The sequence below is a fragment of the Pipistrellus kuhlii genome, unplaced genomic scaffold, assembly GCF_014108245.1.
Source record: "Pipistrellus kuhlii isolate mPipKuh1 unplaced genomic scaffold, mPipKuh1.p scaffold_m20_p_31, whole genome shotgun sequence".
NCBI lineage: Eukaryota > Metazoa > Chordata > Mammalia > Chiroptera > Vespertilionidae > Pipistrellus > Pipistrellus kuhlii.
The window spans coordinates 5,518,230-5,540,096 of record NW_023425531.1 but is presented as its reverse complement, the minus strand read 5'-3'; the positions used below and the strand labels follow the sequence as shown (position 1 = coordinate 5,540,096).

Sequence of the window (21,867 nt, the reverse complement as noted above, 5' to 3'; positions counted from 1 at the left end):
TGCCTCCCAGGCTGCCCGCAGGCCCCACCGGATGCCGCAGGACGGCAGCCCGAGGCCTGTGCCCGTCTGGTCTGCTTTGCCAGCAGTAAGCAGGCTGGCATGCTGAGGAGACCCGCACACCTGTGAGGACCCGCCTCTGCTGCAGGAGTTTGGGAGGGGCGGGGCAGCCAGCCAGCAGAACGCCAGGCCCAGGCACACACGGTGCCAGAAGCTGTGACTGATGAGGTGCCAGCCTCTCGGGCCTCACAGAACGTGGAGGAGATGGCAGCCTTCACCGGGGGTGTGGGTCTGGAGGACGTCCCTTCCCCGCCTGGCACGGAGTCTCCGTCCCGTCTGCTGCTGGTGAGGAGCAGGCACGTGTGCGACTGGGGTCCGAGCAGCCGGTGCCTTTGAGCAGGCGAAGTACTAGACAAGCCGGGGGAAGCTCCGGGCACCTCCGCGGGGGCTGCCATCGGAGTTAGCGAAGTCTGTGACTCCAGAAGGTAAGGGCACCGCAGTCAGCAGGAGGGAGCACCCCAGGGTGTGGTCCCAGCTCTGAGCAGACACCAGCTCGCTCCAGGCAGAGCCTCCAGGAAGGAGAGCGGTCATGGAGAGGCTCCGCTCCCTCTCCGGGGCTGGTGGGACTATGTCCCATGACCCACCTCTGCAGTGGCTCCGACTCCCACGTGGACTGTGTGGCATTTCTATTGGCACCCTGTCCACCAACCGCTGCCTTTGGAATGAGGTGCTCCCGGCCCTGAGAGTATGGAGAGCCCCCAAATGGCCACCTCTATCCCCGTGGCAGCGCCCTGCAGCCAGGAGAGAGAATGAGGGAAATTCCCGCCATGCCTGATGCCAAGGTGGGTCTGGTCAGGGCAGCCGGGCCACAGGGACCGCCTAGCTATTCAGCCCAACACTGACACCATCTGGATGGAAACAGGAATGAACCTCAGCAGTGGTTTCCCTGGTGACGGCTCAGGAGCCCTGGCTGCTAACCCTCTGCACGGGCAGTTGGGCTGTTCTAAAGGGCCTCACCCGATGCCTTGGATCCAGGGAAGCTGAGGGCTGAGTTCTCATGAATGAGCCCGTGTAGGGTCATGGTTTGTGGGGGGAGGTTTGGGTTCACCTGTAAGAGTCGGAGGCGGCCCTGCCTGCCTGGCACGGCCCAGCTCACAAGGCGCTGACACCCCTGCCCATGGGACACCCCTCCCAGCAGGAAGCCGATGCCCAGCGCAGGTGTGGGTCCGAGCAACAGCAGTCACAGCAGGTGGGGAGCACGGGAAGAGTGGCCTCATGGCATTGGGGGGTGGGGGGGCATGTTGCCTAGGATGCTGGATTGCCCCTGAAGTACAGAGACGTGGTCAGTGCTCGTGTTTTCATCAAGCCTGAGCAGCTGGCAGAGGAACCAGGGCTGTCTCATGGAGTTCGCACCAGTGAGGGCTGGTAAGTTGATGACACTGGCCCGGGCCCCTGTGTGAGGGTCTGAATACACCTTGGTCTGCGTGGACCCTGCCTCTGGCCAGACCCAGCGTTCCCCTGTCACCATGTAACCAGGCTGTCGCCAGGAGGGGGCTGAGCTACTGAGGCCCATGCATGGATACCAGCAAACAGGCAGTGCTCCAGGGTCCCATTCAAAGGCCATGATACTCGCTGAAACCGGTTTGGCTCAGTGGATAGAGCGTCGGCCTGCGGACTGAAAGGTCCCAGGTTCGATTCCAGTCAAGGGCATGTACCTTGGGTGCAGGCACATCCCCAGTATCCCTCTCTCTTCCTCTCTGTAAAAAGTCAATAAAATATATTAAAAGAAAAAAAAAAAAGAAAAAAGAAAGGCCGTGACACGCAAGACTGGGCTGCAGAGCATGGCGTCGAATGGAGGTGCTACGCCCACGTGGCCCGCAAGCATCAGGGTTGGCAGAGAGGAATAATGGAACCTGAGGACATCGGATTAAATTACTAACACGAAAAGCCACCTCGGCTGGGTGGGCTGAAGAACTATCCCAGGCTTTAGTGCATTTGATTGATCAAGCAGGAGGGCCCATTGCCCCATATGCCAGACTGGGGACCCCTGCCAAGACACCCAACACCGGAAAGGTGTGGAAGCTGCCCAAGACAGCCATTGCTCCAACCTCACGGTGGTCAGCGTGCCATGCTTTGGAGAACACCCAGGCCCATCGCACCCGGGAGCCGTGTTATGGACGGGAATTTGCAGTGGGGTGTCCCAAGGGGTGGCTGGGTTACTTTTCACTCCTAAGTGCCCTGAGAGAGGGGGAGCTGGTTCCCCATTGCCTGCTGCAAGCTGACCTTGGCCTGGAAATGCATTTCCCTGGGATGGAGCTCGCTCCATTGAGAGAGGGGAGGAGGAGGGGTCCTGGTCTGGCAGATCCCACCGGCACGCCACCTCCTCGTGGCTGACCGGGCAGCCTCCCCTGCCAGCGTGAATGGCACGCAAAGCAGGTCAGGGTGCTAACGCCGCAGGGACTAAGGACTAGGCCCCAGGGGAACGCTTATGGAGGGGGAGGCCCCTGACACAGGTTCCTCCTCTGTGCCTGTCATTTTGACGTTAGACTTCCGCTGCTCCTGTGATGCCCGGGCACAGGATGGCACCTGGTGAGATACCCTTCCCCGGCCCACTCCCTGCAACCAAACAGCCCAGCTCCTGGCTATGTGAGCAGCTCTCCTCTCAGCTCCTCAGGATTGACGGAGCGGGAGCCACCGCCCACGGAGCGGACCAGACGGCTCCTGAGCAGTGCACTCCGGAGGAACCAGCCAGGATCAGTATTCTTCATTCAAGGCAGCCGTGAGAGGGCACTGTGTGGCTGAGACCGCCCGATGGTCCCCGGGACTGAACCTCGTTAAGGCCTCTGCAGACACTTAAGGTCCTGGCAGGCGGGGTAGATCTACTCCTGTGGCCCCGAACGTGAGTCCCCTGACTTGTTACACCTGCCACCGAGCAACCTGGATGCCCTATCTCCTTCTTCAGTCTCTTCGCACCCACAGGGCAGGGGGTAGAGCTGGTTTCAGATTTTCCAGGGACCCCCAAGGCTGAGAACCAGCCTAATGTCTCCTCCCATCTTCCTTTCTTTCTTTCTTTTTTTTTTAAATATATATTTTATTGATTTTTTTTTACAGAGAGGAAGGGAGAGGGATAGAGAGCTAGAAACGTCAATGAGAGAGAAACATCGACCAGCTGCCTCTTGCACACCCCCTGCTGGGGATGTGCCCGCAACCAAGGTACATGCCCTTGACCGGAATCGAACCCAGGACCTTTCAGTCTGCAGACCGACGCTCTACCACGGAGCCAAACCGGTTTCGGCTCTCCTCCCATCTTTCTACAACAAGGAGGCAAAAGCCTCAGATATTCCCTTCGATCTCATGGGCCAGGACTGAGTTAGACGACCCCCTGACCTCACGGAACGCCGAGCAGGTGGGCATCGGCCCTTTGCAGGCTTAATGTCCGAGGGAGCGGCCAGGAAGAGGGTGGCCGGCTACCCCCTGCCTGTAGATGTTACCTCGGGAGAATAAGCTGTGGACAACGTTCCTTTACCAAGGAACAGCTTGGACGCCGTGTGATGTCGGAGTCTACAGGGAGCAGCAGCGTCTGAGTCGAAGTCACTTTACACTGGACCCAGTCACTGAATGGGGGGGGGGGGGGGGGGTCTGAGTCAGCTCCAGGCTCTCGGGCAGTGCGAATGCGAGGGGGGAGCGCTCGGTGAGCTTTTGCTTGTTGCTGGCCACCGAGGGACCAACAGTGATGTCTGTGCTGGTGATGAATGGCCTTCCTGTGAGCGGCAGGACGGGGCAGCATCACTGCTGAGGGAGCAGGGGCCTCGAGAGGCTGGTCTACATACCCTTTATTTGCAGAAGTGGGGGAGCAGGGCAGGGAAACTGCGGTTCCCCCCCCCCCCCCCCCGGCTCCCCCGACTCCGTGCTGACGCTGGGAGAGAGAGCTGTGGATCTGACCACACCCGCCACTGGCTGTTCCCTGTGCGATGCCGCGCGGAGAAGCAGGCGAGCAGGAGGCCGCTTTCACACCTAGTGTCAGGGAGGGCTGAGGCTGCTCGAGATTCTGTTTCTTATTTTAAGTTGGGACAAAATACAGGAAGCATGAAGTTGGCCTTCGTAACCATTTTAAGAATGGTGTTCACCTCTGGCGTGTCAGTACATTCCCTCTGCTGCCCGACCAGCACCCCCTTCCACGCCAGGACCTTCTCATCTGGTCAGACTGAACCTGTGCTCCCAGGGGAGCCGCTCCTGTTACCCTCCCCCGCCCCCGCAGCCACCACCCTCCTGCCATGACTGACTGCTCTAGGGACCGACCTCAGGTCAGTGGAATCATAGCAGTGTTTGTCTTCTAGTAACTGGCTTATTTCGCTTAGCATCATGTATTTTTCAATTTCTTTTTTACATGTAAATGTAACAGTGCTAAGCATCTGAATTCCAATGGGGGTGTGTGTCGGTGGGGGGGGGGGGGTGGCTTTTTCCATCCCTGAGCAATTCCTCAGCACCAGCAGGTGCTGTACAATCCAGCTCACTTCGACCTTCTCTCCGTGGACACAGCGTCAGGCTCTGCAGGCTGCCCATTGGATGTGGGCGGCCAGCCTGGGCTCTGTCACTGTGCTTGGCACTCACTGGCTGTAGCCTGAAGGTTCCAACGACCCTCCCTCCTGGGCTGTGGCTGACAGAGCTCAGAGGAACGTATTACTGAGGTGACCAGTGTGGCATAACTCAGGACCAGCTCGTGGAAGGGACGGGCAGGGCAAGGTGTGGCAGAAGGCCTGGAGCTGCCAGCCCTCCGAGGCGCCACTCCCCACAAACCCTCCTGTGTTCACCCCCTGCCTCCCACCCCGGAAGCTCCAGACCCCATCCTAGTGGGGTTCCTGGAGGCTTTGTTCGCAGGCCTTGCTGATTGGGTCACTGAGCACTGGTGAGCCAACTCACTCTTCAGCACCTCCCACCCTCCAGTCACATGGTTGGCTCTCCTACGACCAGCCCTCACCCTTCGGTGATTTCAAAGTCACCTCAGTAAGCGGGCCCTCAGTAAGCGGGCCCTGTGCACATTTACTTATTGCTCTTGCTCTTGCTCTGGAGCAGGGCCCGCTGCCCTGTGTGTGTGCGTGGGAGCCAGTGCTATGACGTCAGCTTCTGAGAAATTAAAAAAAAAAAAAAAGGAGAAGAAGCGTTTATTGCTAAATTGTCCAAAAGGAGGAGGCTGAGCTCAGACCCAGGGTCGGGAGAGTTGTAGGGGTGAGGGGGAAGTGCTGGCAGGGCCGGTTTCGGTTGAGGTTTGGAACTTGGCCATTTATGGTGAAGGGGCTCCAGTGCCGGATCTTTCTGGACATGGACACTTCGCTTCTGATTTTCCCATGTTCAGGTTCCGGTCCTGTCCTGGTCCTTTGGTTCCATCACGGTGGTGGTAGTGGTGGGTGTGGGGGGAGGGGGCAGGCAGAGGGGGGCCTTTTGTCCTGGATGCAACTTCTCTCCTTTGTGCAGACTTGGGCTGCATGACTAGTATGTATATAATATATATAATCTTTGTCTCGTTTCTGGCACAGAGCTCCTAAAACTCTTGGAATTCCCTAAGTCATAAGCGTATAACTGCAGAACCAGCTCAAACTGGTCCTTGTTGCTAACAAGATACTGAGTTGCTTTTCAGACAACAGACCAAAACTGCAAGTCAAGCAGCCCAAGTCTGCACAAAGGAGAGAACTTTGACCTCCAGTTGCATCCAGGACAAAAGTGCAGGCTCAGGTCCCTCGTCAAGACCCCTGGGTTGGGGCCCGGCCTGAGTTCCCTCAACTCAGCACTGGGGGTGCACCTTGAGGTCACTCATCAAGCCCCACTTGGGTGGGGGGCGTGGCCTGAATTCCCCTGTCAAGCCCTGCCGAGTGGGGGGTGCGGTCTGAGGTCCCCCAGCCTGGCACTGGGGCAGGGGAAGCAGCCTGAGGTCCCCTAGCCCAGCACCAGGATGAGAAGCGCACCTTGAGGTCCTCCGTCAAGCCCTTCCGGGTGGGGGGTACGGCCTGAGGTTCCCTGTCAAGCTTCAGGTCCCTGCTGATTGCTGGTTAAGGCTCCTTATGGGAACTTGGCCTCAGCTGTGGGTGCAGCCATCTTTGTGATGGAGTAATGGTCAATTAGCATATTCCCTCTTTATTAGGATATTTCTTATTATAAATGGCAATGTCACAGGCTGTAAAAATACTTCTTAGTGGTGATTCTCCTGAGTGTGGAACCCCCCTCAGTGCCCCAAGGATACCCAGGTCGAGGCACCTCGCTTACAGGAGCTGCTGGGGTGGGGGTGGGGGGGCACCTTCTGCACCAGCCTGGGGAAATACAACGTGGGGTTTTTGCAAGCACTTGTTTATCTTTTCTGCAATTTGCCCTAATTGTTCTTTAAAAAAATGAACTGGGCAACAAAAATCTTTTGCTGAGACAAGTGATAATATAATTGAAGCAAAGGTGAAATCTTCACAGCGGCTGCATCAGCACAATGTTAGCCTTAGCCTTGCTTTTGGAGGGACGTCCCAACTGAAAGATTATATATGAAAGGTGACATCATTCAAGGTCGTGTCTGCTCCATGAGGTGTAGCGAAGATGAAGAAATGAAGAGACCTTTACGTTTTGGGATTTAGGGAAATCATTAAAAGTTATTTCAAGATCATAGACACAGAGCGAGGGCCACAGATCCGCAGAACTGCTGACAGGGCGCTGGATGCGACAGACCCGTTAGCACGAGAGGGAGAAAGCTGCTGTTCAACTTGGCCTTGACCGTGTTAAAGGGCAAAATTCAGCCAAGCACCTCGAAGATCTGACTGGCTTTCCTAAGTGACTGGTGAGCCCAGCAGCAGCGGCCTAGCAGCCGAGAGGGAGGCTTCTGTGGGAAGGTTTTATAGGAAGGGGGCGTGGTGGAGGGGTTAGCAGTAAAAGAAACGGAGGGATTCTTGCTAGACCGGGACTTCTACCAGGGGGCTCGCCATCCTCTCCTGTGGGTGGAGAAGGCCGTCCCAGAGGGCCGTTCTGGTGCTGACCCGGAGGTCCCAGGCTGGTTAGTGACGACGGTCCTGGGAGAGGTCCAATCGGGTATTCCCTGTAGGACCAGTGTCACGGGCTTCTAGCACGAGTGGCTCCATTGGGGGCTGTGTGTTCTCTCTAACGATGATCAGCAGAAAATAGGAACGTTCGCCCCAAAGCCTGCAGGTGCCGCCCCCGGCCCGTCCTCCCCAGGGCACCGCCAATGCCCTTCCCAGGGTCCAGCTGACCTCTCTGTCCACCACGCATCAGCTCGAGTACACTGAGCTGAAAGTTCTGTTTAGAAAGCTATTTTATATTGTCTGCACTTGACATTGAACCTACAATTTAAGTGTTAGGAATAACCATCATAAATATATACTTAACGTAATATGCCACAGTTAGGGATTTTCTCATACAGTTTCACCTTCTGAGTCTGGGCTTTATCTATCGGACCATTTTTCATGTTGTTACAAAACATTTATTTATGTTTAATTGTGTGATACTTTGAGCACACAGAGAATTACAGAGAGAAAAAATAGACACCACACATTTATCGACCCCTCCCTAAATTCACAAATGCTAAAATACTCAGTGCTGATGCTAAATTTAGACAGATGCTGGCAGCTTCCTCCCCACCCCATAGAGGCGGTCCCCCGCTGGCTTCCACCTCAGGGTTCACAGAAAAGGGCTCACACATGTGCCTTCTGGAGCCTGGCTCCTTCCATTTATGATGGAGCCAGGATTCATCCGTGTTGTCACATGCACCGTGACTGATCGCTCACTAGTAAGTCCATGTGTATGACTTTACCAGTTTGGCTCTGCTTCTTTCAACGACACCTGGCCTATGTCCCTCCTGCCACCACCACTCCCCCCACTCCCCACGGACTGTCCTAACATTTGTTAAATCTGGGAGGAGCAGGTAAAGGTGTGGTTGCTATTTGTTCTCTTAAATCTCTGTATGCTTTACGTATTACACAATTAAACGTAAATAAATGTTTTATAACAACATGAAATAAGGTCCGATAGATAAAGCCCAGCGGTAGATTTAGAAGGTGACATGTATGAGAAAATACCTACCGTATTTTTCGGACCATAAGACGCTCTGGACCATAAGATGCACCAGTTTTTAGAGAAGGGAAATGAAGAAAAAAAGATTCTGAAACAAATAGTGTCCTAAAATATTTTATGTGCATTAAAACCCAACATCACAGTCATAAACACATGTAATCAACCCTGTAAAGTAAACAGCAGCATTTAGAACCATTTTAGAGCCGGGCAAGCACACAGAGACCACACAGAGCCGGGCAAGTAAAAAAACTTTTTTTTTAAAGTATATGTGTAGGCTATATTTGGACCATAAGACGCAGGGACTTTTCCCCCCCACTTCTGGGGGGAAAAAAGTGCATCTTATGGTCCAAAAAATACGGTAACTGCGGCGTACTGCTTTAAGTATATGTTCATGGCAGTTATTTCTAACACTTAACATGCAGGTTAAATGTCAAGTGTAGTGTGGGCGCAGACCTGAGGGGTGGGCTGCCCTCTCCTGCTCACATCCATGTCTTAGGGTTCATGTGCAGCCTGGTTTCGGAGGCACCAGCTGGGTCAAAGGGCGGGGGTGGGGATGGGGGGGTGTCTTCTGGGGCAGCCAGGCCCTGGAGGAGGGGAGTTTGGGAGGCGTTGGCTTCTGCCCTGCCTCTGCTCTCTGGTGAAGCAGGGACTTCCTCCACACGCCTTCTCTTCCCACTTCAAGGCCTGAGTGATTTACTCTTCACCGAGGGCCCTCGGCGTGCTGTGCTCAGCCTGCAATTCAGCAGCTGCTCAGCCCACGCCCGCCTCGGCGCTCAGCGATGGCCTTCGGGGCTGTGCTCTTCCTGGGGGGTGAGTGGGGCCGGTGCTGGGAGAAGCCCTGGGCAGCTCTCCCGGAGCTGAGGGCAGTGGGGCCGGGAGGGGGGCTGGTGTCCACGCGGTGTGGAAGGGGGAATGGCCTGGGATGTGGGGAGGGCGAGGCCGGAGCCGAGGCGGGGGACGAGGGCGCTGGGTGCTGCTTGGGCAGAGCGAGCTGCCCCTCCGCACCCCCAGGCACCCCCCTCCTGCGGGCCAGTGGGGGCGCTGCCTGGGTGAGGAGCCAGCGGCAGCGTGGGGAGGGCGGCCACAGGAGCCAGCAGCCGGGGGGGGGGGGGGGGGGGGGGGGAAGCCAGGTACCACCTCCCGGGCCCGCGTTTCCCTCCAATCTTGGTTTCAGGTTGGCACTTGCGCTGCTGCCCAGAGAAAACTCTGGAAGCTGTAACTGGTGTCAGGGCACCTCCCGAGGCATTTAAAATTCAGTGCGTGTGTGTCTTCAAGTCCGACCTCAGACAGAAGTCAGATTTCCGGCTTCTCCTGAGGCCTGGGCAGGTTGGGCGGCTCGGGCCCCCTGGGATGGCTGCCCCTGGAGAAGGGCCGTGTCTCTGAGCTGCGCCCACGACACCCGCCCACTTAACCCGCCAACGTCACCTGCCCGGCCCCCGAGGCCCCAGAGGCCAGAGGCCGAGGCTGCCTGTCGGTCCTGGGGCAGCACAGTCACCGCCGAGTCATCCTTTGGCAGGAAGGCCTAGGGCGCGAGGCTCCCCCCCGTGTGGCCATAGAAGGTCCCAGAACCCTAACCTTCTGTCCTCTTCCCGGAAGCCCGGGCCTGAGGGTCACAGCCCAGCCTTCTTCCCTAGAGTTCCCTGGCTTCGGGGTTGAAGTCGAGTCCTCGGTAAAGAGAAGGTGGGGAGCCCTGGGAGGGAAGGGAGGCAGCGGAGGGAAGGGAGGGAGGGGAGGGAGGGAGGGAGGTGATGGCCTGGGCTGGGGGAGCAAGAAAAGCCTTGAAATGTAGGGGTTTCCCCGAAGCTTTAGGGCGCAGCCGCCAGAGGAGCCTGTGGCCAGTGAAGGGCGGGGAGGGTGGCCCCTGGCTGGGCCGTGTCCCACTCCGGTCAGTCACAGACAGGCTGGTCCCCTCAGGGCCAGGCACTGGGCCAGCTCCGGTCAGGACGGACACAGTCCCCACCCTCTTAGCTCCTGGCGCCAGGGAGAGGGGCGAGGAAGCGTGTGACTTCGAATAACGGATCGCAGAATTCTCCTTTGTCTGTCTGTGTGCTTTTGCTGTTTATCCCCACCTGAGGACACGTCTCCATTGCTTCTCAGAGAGCGGAATGGAGGAGGGAATGGAGGGGGGGGGGAAGAGAAATGTTGATGTGAGAGAGACACATCGACTGGTTGACCACCCACACACGCCCCATGGTGGGCTGGGAGCAAACCCATAACCCAGGTATGCACCCTTAATTGGGAATCAAACCCACGACCCTCTGTGCGCGGGCCAGCTTTCCAACCACTGCACACACCGGCCAGGGCTGCTCCCAGAATTGTAAGTGTGCTCTCAGGGTCTCTGGACGAGGAGAGGGGGAAGCGGGGTGACTGCGTGCCCTGGTTTGTGGGGGCAGCCCCAGTGTTAGGGTGTGATTGTTAGTGGTGTTCCTTTCTCTCTCAGACGGTCCCCATTTAGACAGTGAACCCTGTGGTTGGTCCCTTTGTCTTTAAAAGGCGCTCCTGACCTGACATCCCAGGCCGTGCCGGGCCTGGCTCCAGGCTCTGGGTGCCCTCTGAGGCCCCAAGGCCTCCCTCTGCATCACTGTCCTTGGCAGTGAGTTCTGATCGTTTCTAAGGGAGGGAGGGAGACAGGAGCCACACGGCCGCTGGCAAACCAGAGAACAAAGATAGGCAGATGGGAAGCCCAGGCTGGGGGAGGGTGGGCATCGAGATTCCAAGAAGGGCCGAAGCTGGTTTGGCTCAATGGACTGAGGGTCCTGGGTTCGATTCTGGTCGGGGGCATGTACCTTGATTGCAGGCACATCTCCAGAGTGGGGTGTGCAGGAGGCAGCTGGTTGATGTTTCTCATGCTGTTTCTCTCTCATCAATGTTTCTGACTCTCTACCCCTCTCCCTTCCTCCATGTGAAAATTCAATAAAACATATTTAAAAAAAAAAAAAAGATTCCAAGAAGGGGTTCCAGAGGCAGGGGCTTCTCTGACCCTCCCTCCCCCCTCCTCCCCACTCCCTTCAGCTCTGGCTGCTTGTCACGGGTTCAACCTGGATGTGGAGGAGCCCACGGTCTTCCAGGAGGACGGAGCCGGCTTCGGGCAGAGCGTGGTCCAGTTCGGCAGATCCAGGTAGCCCCCCCCCCCCCGCCCCCGCCCCTCGCCTGCTACTGCCTCAGGAGAGGCCGCGCCCAGGTGCCCGGGGAAGCACACAAGGCCCGGACACCACTAGCTGTTCACAGCTTCAGGCCGGCCACGCACTCCGGGCAGCACATGGCCTTGAGAGAGGCCTTGAACCTGCCCCCTGCACAGAAGCACTGCTTTGCAGCCTCCCTCTGGAAATGATTGACAATTTAGTCTCTGCATCTGCGTGTCAGTAAGATGGATGGGACAGTGCAGACCACCGGCCTGCCTCCCGCAGCCTCTGGGGGAAGGTTCCCAGCTGCCTGCTTCCCACCCTCCCTAGTGACGGCTGCTGACCTGGGCCCCCCGCCTGGGCCGGGCAAGGTCATGATGTGCTGTGCCCGGCCTGCCGGGTCCTGTGAGGGTCTGTGCTGGCCCTGGGAGCACCCCTGTGCCTGAGGGAGAGTGAAACCAAATGCCAGACAGAAATACCAGGACAGGTAGAGAGGAAAACACTTATTTTCAAGAACAAGAGGCCTCACATCTTATTTTATTATTTTATTAGTTATTGGTTAATCCTTACTGGGGGGTATGTTTTCCACCCGTTTTAGAGAGAGTGGGAGGGAGTAGGAGGGGCACAGAGGCGAGAGAGAGAGAAACATCGATGTGAGAGAGCCACATCAGCCAGTTGCCCCCACACTCACCCCTCCCAGTGCAGGGAACCTGCAACCCAGGTACGTGCCCTGGCCCTGATTTGAACCCGCAACCCTGCGGTTCCCGGGCCGGTGATCTAACCACCCAGCCACTCGGGCCAGGGCAGAGGCCTCGCATTTTAATTTTGCATCGGGCCGGCAAACTTCGTGCCTGGACAGAGACCAGGGAGCCGAAGTCCCCTGTTAATGCGAGCACCCAGAGTCCGGGCTGTTTCCCCAGGCGAGCTCTCCCATCGGCGCAGGCTCGCTGTGCGGTGAGGAGAGGAAGGGTGAGGTCCAGTCCAGGAGGGGGTCGGGAGGCTCCGGGCTGGGCAGCAGCCTGAGAGCCCGGGACAGTTCCCGGCCAGGAAGGGCCGCGCAGAAGTCACTGCGACCCCAATGCCCATCCCGCCCCTTCTCGCCGCTGGCAGGCAGGGACAGAGCAGCAAGTGCCAGGCGCCAGCCTTTTGTTTTTCTTTCTTTGCTTTGAAATGTAACACACAGACCGAACAGCTGAAATCCGAGCACCCCAGCTCAGAACTTTTCTCTGTGTGCCAGGTAACCCCACCCAGATCAACATGGAGAAATTCTCCAGCTCCCGCCCCCGGCCCCTGGGCCCTGCTGACCGCCCAGCACCCACAAATCCCAAGGCAGCCTCTGTCCCACTTCCACTGCCACCCCTTTGTGTTCGGGCCCCTCTGCCTTAAAAAGAAAAAAAAAATGAACCTAGAGCTACTGACTGACCACTGCTCACCAGCATCTATAATAAAGCAAATCCTATGTAATAAAAGCATAGTATGCAGATCATCCCCTCAACTGGGAGTTTGTCTGGGGGTTTAACCAGGGGGTGGGCCAGCCGGGGGAAGGGAGGGAGGCCCCAGCAGGCTACCAGGGGAAGCGCGGGTGCCTGGCCGGCAGCCGGCAGCCACTAGGGACCCTCCAGTGCACGAATGTCATGCCCTGCGCCTCTAGTAGAATATATTGGGTGATATTCCCATTGCTACAACGACATTGTTTTTCCATGTTCCTGCTGATTTATAGCGCAAACACTAAAAAGACGGAGCCTGCGTGTTAGGAGTGGGATGGGGAGAAGCACACAGAAGGACAGTTTGACTAAAAGTTGGCTCGTGCATGGAGACCAGCAGACCAGGCTGCTCCAGGTCTAACCAGCTGCTTAGGTTTCCACCAGCATCTTCGACACACGGGCCTCAGCGTTCCCTGCAGGAACTGCTCCGGCGAAGGCACTTTAAACACCAGCTTAACGAAGCCTTGCTCAGATAGTTAATTAAAGCCCACCCGTATTCCTCTGATTTTCTCATCTAAGTGGGGCAGTTGCTAGTGGTGTTAAAAAATTTTTCCAAAATTAAAAAAATTCTCTCAAGTTTGGCAAAGAAACCATTGCATTTATAGGACTACTAGAGGCCTGGTGCATGAAAATTCATGCACAGGCGGAGGGACGGTCCCTCTGCCCATCATCCTGCGCCCTCTCTCAGTCCAGGAGTCCTCAGGGGATGGCCTGCTGACAGCCTGACAGCTCGGGGAGAGGGCCTACCACAGTCTGGCCTCCCTCTGTGGGAGGGGACTGGGCTGGCCAATGAGGGGACGTGCCACCCGCATCACCCCGCCCTTGCTGCCTGGCCTCCCTCTGTGGGAGAACCAGATGGGCGGTCAGGGGATGGTGCCGGCCTCGCCTCCATCGCCGTTCCCTCCCTCTGCCCCCTGGCACGAGCCTCGGCTGGCCTGGCTCTGCCTGTCACCGGCCCCCACTGACTGGTCTTTCCCTGTTTGGTCAATGTGCATACAGTATTATGCTTTTATTATATATAATAGGATAGATTTAGTGATGGATTCTGATATAGCTACAGCTGTTTTAAATTGTTCAACTTAAATTTTTTATGTTATATTTTTATATAATTCATTACAGAATCATCAAATTGTTTTGAAAACTAGGACTTCAGAAAATTTTCCATTGAACTTGAGGCGATCTGTTTCTTGGGGTGACTAAGAAGGATGGCACCCCAGAAACAAAAGGCACTTACTCATAGTTGGGAAATGCAGTTTTGTTGTGAACAGTTATTTTTGGCGAATGTTAAAAACAAAACAAAAAACTCTGTGTACAGAGACACACATATATTTATACACACACACACAGACACACACCATCTGCATGGTCCTTCCCATTTTTGGGTTACACTCAGACCCTGATTTTTTAAAATATATTTTTATTGATTTCAGAGAGAGGAAAGGAGAGAGATTGAAACATCAATGATGAGAGAGGATCATTGATCGGCTGCCTCCTGCACGCCCCCTACTGGGGATCGAGCCCACAACCCAGGCATGTGCCCTTGATTAGAATCGAACCCGGGACCCTTCAGTCCGTAACAGGCCCTGATTTCTGAGTCACCCCGCAAGCACCAAGTGCCAAGAGCAAAGTTTCACTTCTCCCCCTCACCCCACACCCCCCACCCTGTGCCCCACCCCACGCCCCCACCCCTCCTGCAGCGAGTGTCATGGTTGTGCCTGCAGACTCGTGGTGGGAGCCCCCCTGGAGGTGGTGGGAGCCAACCAAACCGGACGGCTGTACGCCTGCGACGCCGCCTCGGGCCTGTGTGAGCCCATTTCACTGCCCAGTGAGTGATGCCACCCAGAAACCCGGCCTCAGCTCCCATGCCCGAGCGCCCCTCAGCCTCCAGCCCAGACTCTCCCCAGACTGAGGGTGTGCCCGAGTGTGACCACGGTGTCTGCCCTCAGTCCCCCCAGAGGCGGTGAACATGTCCCTGGGCCTGTCCCTAGCGGCCTCCGCCAACCACTCCGGGCTGCTGGTGAGTTTCCTGGGTCACAGCAGGGTCTAGAGGGGCAGGGGCCGGAGGGGGCTGGGAGGGGGCCGGAGGGGTGGTCTGGGCCCCCTTGCCTACTCAGGCCTCTGCCCCCAGGCCTGCGGCCCCACCCTGCACAGAGCCTGCGGGGAGAACATGCACTTGGAAGGGTCCTGCCTCCGGCTGGGCTCCCAGCTGCAGGTGGAGCTGAGGGTCCCGGCTGCCCAGCCAGGTAGGTCTGGGGCAGAGTTCGTGGGGCAGGGGCTGGCCCCGGAGGGCAGGGCCTGAGGCCGGTCTCCGGCTCCTGTGCTGAGGGGCCTTCCCTGCGGCCTCAGGGATGAGCTGCCGGGTCCCCAATGACCTCGTCCCCCCTGCGAGGGGCAGGTCCTGGGGCGCACAGAGCACGGCCCGGCACCCACAGGCGTCTCTCGCCGGGGTCACCCCCTGGCCCTGGTTTCCGCGGACGTGAAATGGCGCTGCATCACCGAGGTGCTTGTGAGGGTTAAACAGACACAGGGCGCGGCCGGCCCGCGGGCAGAGGGAGGCCAGCTGCCTCCTCCGGGGCCGAGGGGACAGTGGGCCCAGGGGCCGCTGCTCCGTGCTGACTGAGGACCTGACCGGGGACAGTGCGTGGGGTGGGGGAAGCCGCGATGCCAGACGCGGTGGGCTCTTAGCGAAGGGGAGCAGCCGCAGGGTCTGCAGGGGGAGCGGGGAGGGGTGCGGCTCTCGGTGCCCGTGCGGCCAGGCTGGGGACGTGGCATTTAAACGCTCGGAGGGGACTGTCTCCCCGAAGCCTCTGGGGCCTGAGGAAGGGGAACCGGCAGGAGCGGCGTTGGCCTGGAAGGGAAGGGCGGCGTCCAGGCAGTGGAGGGCCGGCCTCGTTGCTTCCTCACAGACAGATCCTGGGTGCCGGGCAGGTGACCCCCCCCCCTCCGCCCCTCACACAGAGAAAGCAGGTCGGAGAGGTGAGCGCTGGCCCCCGTAGGGAGGGAGGACCTCAGAGCACAGCCGGGCTGGCCGGTCCTCTCAGAGCCGCTGTTGGAGGCCAGGGCATCGCAGGACGGGGGCACAGAGGGACATCAGAGGGAGCTCGCGTGGCCGGAGGGGGGGGGGTGCCTTCGAGATGCAGCTGGGAGAGTGGGCGCACGTGCAAGAGATGGTGACAGGGAACACCAGCTCCCAGCTGGGGGTGGGATGGGTTGGGGGTGGGTGAGAAGAGGGCCTGAGGGCCTCTGAGCCTGCCTGGGCGCTGGATTCCCCAGTCCCGGGGAGGCAGGGGCAGTGGCATTTAAACGCTGAATGGATCCACAGCACACAGCCTCTTTTTATTGAAAAGGCTGTGAGTAGTTCGACAACCGCCTTATATATAACGCCAATAGTCATTAGTTAAAATAATAGATTTATAATTCTAGTATTAAAAAGCCCCAAAGACTTTTCTAAAATTTTTTATTAATTTGAAAAACCTAGGAGCCTAGAGATCTGTTTCGAATCCTTATTTCAATTAGTGTCTTAGTCACTCCAAGCTCCCCTCGCTCTCTGCAGAGCAGGAGGCCGAGGAGGAGCGGCCGCAGCTGGGCCTCACTCCTCCTCGCTGGGTGCCTGGCCCCACCAGCCCGGGGCACACAGGATGTGGGCACATTGCAGGCAGCCACTAGGTCTGGGCCACAGCCCCCCACACGAGCGTGGGGACCATCTGACACGTCTTCTTTGCACCGGCTCAAGGCCTGGCTCCCATTGCAGTGTGGACTCCACAGGCAGGGCTGGCACCTTTTTAAAGCTCTGGTCCTATCTCACATTTCCCAGGGAAGACTCTGAGGCTCCCTTTGGAATGTTCCGGGGAGCCATGCCTGTGAGTGTGAGGAAAGCAGGACTGGGCAGAGGGAGAGGGTAGGCGCAGAGCCATGGGTCAGAGGCCTCAGCCGGAGCTCAGAGCTTGGAGCTTGGACCTCGGACATCAGAGCTTAGAGCTTGGAGCTTGGAGCTTGGAGCTTGGGGCTCAGAAATTGGAGCTTGGAACTTGGACCTTGGACATCAAAGTAGAGCTTGGACCTCGGAGCTCGGAGCTTGGAGCTTAGAGCTTGGAGCTCTGAGCTTGGAGCGTGGCTGGATACAGGTGGCTTCCAGGAACAGGAGGTGTAACTGTGGGCGAGCAACTCCCTTTTGGATGGCGTGGTTCCCAAGAGGAACACCACAGGGGCCTGCACAGCTGATTCCCTGTGGCTGGAGGAGCGCTCTGTCGGGACAGGGGTCAGGCGTGGTGGCCCGCCCCAGCTGCACCGTGTCCCTCCCTGGCCCAGTCCCACGCCAGTATGTGGTGCCCATGGGGACAGCAACCTACGCTTCCGGAGGCACCCCTATCTTAGACATTGCGTGCATTTCAGTTCCTTTTATCCTGGAAATAACCCCACGTGGGAGGCACTATTATTGTGCCCATTTCACAGATGGGAAAACTGACGCCAGTGAGGTTACATAATTGTCTGAATCCACCCCTGGCAGGAGGTGGACCTGACTTGAGCCCAGCATGCTGGCTCCAGGATGCACACTCTGAACCACTTTGCTAAAATGCCTTCTCCTCACCTCTATGACATTTCAGAGAGTGTGTTCAATAAGTATTTGTTGACCACACGACGGAGGAACCACTGGGCCCCTGCCCGCTACTTCCTCCTGCCCCTTCCCCGGGCCTGTGGGAAGAGGAACCACAGGGGCTCCGCTGAGGGGAGCAGGGCTGGAGCCACGGGAGCGGTCTCCTCTGAAGAGAGGGTGGGAGGCCAGGTGGGAACCGATTCCTGCGTCTGTGCAGGGGAAGGCGGTCTGGGTTCCCGGAGATGGCTGGCACCACACGTGTGTCTGATTCTCCCGCCCGCCCTGCAGAGTGCCCGCACCAGGAGATGGACATCGTCTTCCTCATCGATGGCTCGGGCAGCATCAGCCAAATTGACTTTAAGCAGATGAAGAGCTTCGTCCGAGCCGTGATGGACCAGTTTAAGGGCACCAACACCCTGGTGAGGACGGGGTCCCCCCGGCCTGCGCAGTGGGATGAGGGGGATCTGTTCCCGGGGGCCACAGCCTGGGAGGGCCGTGGCATCGAGGGGGAGGGGGCGGCTGGCTCAGGGGATCTGTGCTGTGATGAGGCCAGGGTCAAGGCGAGGTGCCAGCGCAGGGCCAATCTGAGTCTGACCCCAGGAGTCCCCTCCCAGGTGATTTAATAGGTTCCCACGTGCCACAGAAAACATGATGTGTTTGCTGCTTGAAAGCATGGAAAATCTGTAAAATAACTCTGCTGTGAAATGTGGCTGATAGTAACTTGGCCAGAGATGGTTCTTTACAGTCCTTAGCTCGTGGCTGCCCCATCTCAGTATGTGACCCCCGGGAATGAGTGAGTGTGATTCCCGAGGAGGGAGGAAGCACCCTGCCAGCTGATCTCATGTGTCACCGGGTTTTAAAGTCCAAGTTTGGCAAACACTGCCGCTGGCAAGGCTGTTCCTCGCAGACGATGGATTCCCACGCCCCGGTTTCTTTCTGAGTCACTTTCTTCCCTTGTGGGTTTCAGTGTGTGTGCTTGGCCTCACAGACCGTGGTTTTAAGTTCAAAACTGTTCCAAAATAAAACACCTATTACACCCCAAAACCACGGCCCTGAGCCGCCCCTCCGCCCGCAGTTCTCGCTGATGCAGTACTCCAACGTGCTGGAGACCCACTTCAGCTTCTCCCAGTTCCGGGCCAGCCCGAGCCCCCAGGGCCTGCTGGACCCCATCCTCCAGCTGAGCGGCCTCACCTTCACGGCCTCCGCCATCCAGCGGGTGGTGTAAGCTCCCCCTTCCCCCCTCCCCCACCCCTGCTGCCTGTGGGATCCCCCCTCCCCCACCCCTGCTGCCTGTGGGATCCCCCCTCCCCCACCCCTGCTGCCTGTGGGATCCCCCCTCCCCCACCCCTGCTGCCTGTGGGATCCCCCCTCCCCTACCCCCTGCTGCCTGCACCTCCCCCACCCCCTGCTGCCTGTGGGATCCCGCCTCCCCCACCCCCTGCTGCCTGCACCTCCCCCACCCCCTGCTGCCTGCACCTCCCCCACCCCTGCTGCCTGTGGGATCCCCCCTCCCCTACCCCCTGCTGCCTGCACCTCCCCCACCCCCTGCTGCCTGTGGGATCCCGCCTCCCCCACCCCCTGCTGCCTGCACCTCCCCCACCCCCTGCTGCCTGCACCTCCCCCACCCCTGCTGCCTGTAGGATCCCCCCTCCCCCACCCCTGCTGCCTGTGGGATCCCCCCTCCCCCACCCCTGCTGCCTGTGGGATCCCGCCTCCCGCTGGGTCCGATACAGCCCTCTCTCTAGGCTGAGGGAGGCTCTAGGGCACATGTGTCAAACACAAGGCCCGCGGGCCAAATCCGTCCCGCCAGGCCTTGCAATGTGGCCCGCACCGCGCTGTCATCACTGCACTCCGCTGCGTTTCCATCACAATGACAGTTTATGACTGTTCAGTAAACCATTCGGCCCGCGATTTAGGCTGGATTTTAGATTTTGGCCCCTTCTCTGATTGAGTTCGACACCCCTACTCTAGGGAAAGGGACGCAAAGGGAAGGGAGGGTCTGGCCTGGCCTTACATTGCTGGACCCTGAGCCCACCTGGGGCAGCCAGCTCCGGCCTTTGGTTCAGACACATGCGGTCCCCGTGCTGGCTCCCCACTTGTGGTCTGGGCAGCCCTGGGAGTCACTGAGCTTTCTGTCTCCGAACTCTGTCCAGTGAGAATAAGCTCACCAGCTGGTGTAGGATGAAAGGAGAAACACGTGGGAGGAGCTCCTGCGGAGAAGGCACAGGATAAACCCAGGGCTGTGCTAGCGGCCCTCCTCCCCTCCCCGCAGGCACCGCCTCTCCCCCTCCCCGCCCACCCCTCCTTCCTCACCACGCCTGCCCCTTCCTTAACCGGGTGCTCATGTGGTATTCGGTAACTTCTGGTGTTGGGTTTATGTTTAAAACTGGCACATGGGAGCATCACTACACGTGCTCACAGGATACCGAGTGGCCAGCACAGCCGGGTCCGGGCCCCTGTCAGCACGGGGTGGCAAGGCCAGCACAGAGGACGGGGTGCGGAGGCCGGGGAGAGGGCCAGGGTGAGGCCAGCACAGAACGTGGGAGAGCGGGCAGAGTGTCCTGGATGCTGCTGAGGGACTGACTCTGGGAGGAAGGTCATCGGAGGGCCGGGGAGTCCAGGCGCCCAGACTGCCAGGCTGGTGAAGTCCACTCAGCCCCTTTGGAAAGCCGTGCTGACGGGGACCAGAGAGGCCAATAATGAGGACTCGCAGGTCCCTGCTCCTGGAGGTCCATCCGCGGTGGACTCGCTCCGGAGGCAGCGTGGTGGGGCAGGAGCTCCGGGACCTGTGCTGACCCCTCCCCTGGCGCTGGGCAGTCAGGTGTCTGCAGGGTTACACGGGCATGGAGGGGAGAGTCCCGGGTCTGCAGGCTACAGAGCACCCGCCACGGGGTGACGGGCTGCACAGCTCCGAGAGGGACCGCTTCCGACAGGCCCTCGTGGTCACAGCGTGGCCTTGCTTGATCCCCGGAATCACCTGGTACCGTTTGTCTCCATGGCCTATTGCTGCCTAACGACGCCCAGCTTCAGGGGCTCAGGCCACAGCTCCTTTATTGCTATTGTCCTGTCCGGGGCTCAGCCATGTCACACAGGCTCCCGTCCCTCGTGTGGCCGGTCAGGGGGCCCTGAGGCTGGACCGGGAGAGCGGCACCGGGTAGCTAGGCCTCTCTCCTGTGGCTCAGGGCTGGCTCCCCTGGGGCAAAGCCACCGTAACTGGCAGGGTCTCTTCCTCTGCATGCGGGCGAGTAGAGCAAGCCCCGGGCAGATTCAGCGTGGGAAGGGGGCCGGGTGGGGCTCCTGGGGCCATCTTGGGGGACTGGCTATGGCAGTATCGTCACTCTCGTCGTGATGGAGGGAAGCAAAGGCTCAGAGAGCCAAGTGGCTCGCCCGCAGCGGCTGACCCCGGAGTCCTGCCCACCACACTGCCTCCGGAGTGAGTCCACCGCGGATGGACCTCCAGGAGCAGGGACCCTGCGAATCCTCGCTATTGGCTTTTCCGGGCCCCGTCAGCATGGCTTTCCGGAAGGGCTGAGCGGACTTCTCACATGCCTGGCGGTCTGGGGCGCCCTCGGATGAGCTACTGGTGCTGAGACGATTTCTTCCCAGTCAGAGCCCTCAGCAGCATCTCCCCGTCCTCCCCGGCAGGAAGGATCTGTTTCACAGTCAGAACGGGGCCCGAGAACGTGCCAAGAAGATCCTCATTGTCATCACGGACGGACAGAAATACAAGGACCCCCTGGAATACAGCGACGTCATCCCCGCAGCCGAGAGGGCGGGCATCGTCCGCTACGCCATCGGGGTGCGCCCTCTCCCCCCCCCCCCCCCCCCCCCGCTCGCACGGGCTCGGCCTGCACCTGCCCCCCCTCCCCCCCTCCCCCCCGCCCCGGCCCAGCAGCAGAGGCCGGGGCTCCCCCTCAGCCCCCTCTCTGCAGGTGGGAGACGCTTTCCAGGAACCGGCCGCCCGGCGGGAGCTGGACGTCATTGGCTCAGCGCCCTCGCAGGACCACGTGTTCAAGGTGGACAACTTCGCGGCGCTTGGCAGCATCCAGAAGCGGCTGCAGGCGAAGATCTTCGCCGTGGAGGGTAACTGGGGAAGGAGCCGGGGTCTCAGGACTGAAGGTGTGCGGACCCAGTTGTCCCCTGCGGGTCTGAAGGCCCACCCCCTGTCACAGCGCACAGCGCTCCCAAACCTGACCCACGCCCCAGGCCACGGCCCCGCCCTCGCTCTGAGCCCCGGAGCCTCAGTGGCCTGTTCCCGCAGGAACCCAGTCGAGGACAAGCAGCGCTTTCCAGTATGAGATGTCCCAAGAAGGCTTCAGCGCAGTGCTCACCACGGTGGGTGGAGCGTGTGCGTGGCAAACCGGTCTCAGGTCCGCCCTGGGCTGGCCACTGGGACCCAGCAGTAAACAGGAAAGCAGACCCTGTCCTGGGGACACGGCAGAGCACAGATCAGCCAATGCTTCTCTCTTGGAGGCGGTGACAACCAGGAAACCACACACTGTGCTGAGGGTCGGACAGAGCCAGAGAGGGGCTCAGAGGAGACCCAGGTGGTGACTGAAGCTCGATGATGAGGAAGGGCCAGCCCTGGAAACGCGTGGGGAGAGCACGCCAG

At 59.0% G+C, this 21,867-nt stretch overlaps 2 protein-coding genes across 5 annotated transcripts in view; one reads left to right on the top strand and one right to left on the bottom strand.

The window, feature by feature from the left end:
* The first annotated feature begins 8,733 nt into the window (after positions 1 to 8,733).
* Positions 8,734 to 21,867, top strand: part of ITGAD (integrin subunit alpha D) — a 29,127-nt gene continuing 15,993 nt past the window's right edge. For 2 of the 3 annotated variants that reach the window (XM_045570290.1, XM_036460343.2), the window contains exons 1-10: positions 8,734 to 8,865; positions 11,068 to 11,173; positions 14,383 to 14,486; positions 14,608 to 14,678; positions 14,790 to 14,904; positions 17,544 to 17,674; positions 18,331 to 18,476; positions 20,901 to 21,054; positions 21,188 to 21,338; positions 21,517 to 21,590. In XM_045570290.1, coding sequence (XP_045426246.1) covers positions 8,835 to 8,865; positions 11,068 to 11,173; positions 14,383 to 14,486; positions 14,608 to 14,678; positions 14,790 to 14,904; positions 17,544 to 17,674; positions 18,331 to 18,476; positions 20,901 to 21,054; positions 21,188 to 21,338; positions 21,517 to 21,590 — 1,083 coding nt within the window. In that variant the 5' untranslated portion in view covers positions 8,734 to 8,834. Of the gene's footprint in view, positions 8,866 to 11,067; positions 11,174 to 14,358; positions 14,487 to 14,607; positions 14,679 to 14,789; positions 14,905 to 17,543; positions 17,675 to 18,330; positions 18,477 to 20,900; positions 21,055 to 21,187; positions 21,339 to 21,516; positions 21,591 to 21,867 lie in introns of all 3 variants that reach the window. The other variant, XM_045570289.1, reaches the window with a different exon arrangement.
* LOC118731633 (cytochrome c oxidase subunit 6A2, mitochondrial) overlaps positions 11,520 to 21,867 on the bottom strand; it is a 28,324-nt gene continuing 17,976 nt past the window's right edge. Inside the window, exons 4-5 of one of the 2 annotated variants that reach the window (XM_036460338.2) lie at positions 15,004 to 15,013; positions 11,520 to 11,541 (exon numbers count right to left, since the gene is read on the bottom strand). In XM_036460338.2, coding sequence (XP_036316231.1) covers positions 15,004 to 15,013 — 10 coding nt within the window. In that variant the 3' untranslated portion in view covers positions 11,520 to 11,541. Of the gene's footprint in view, positions 11,542 to 14,963; positions 15,014 to 21,867 lie in introns of those variants that run through there. The other variant, XM_036460337.2, reaches the window with a different exon arrangement.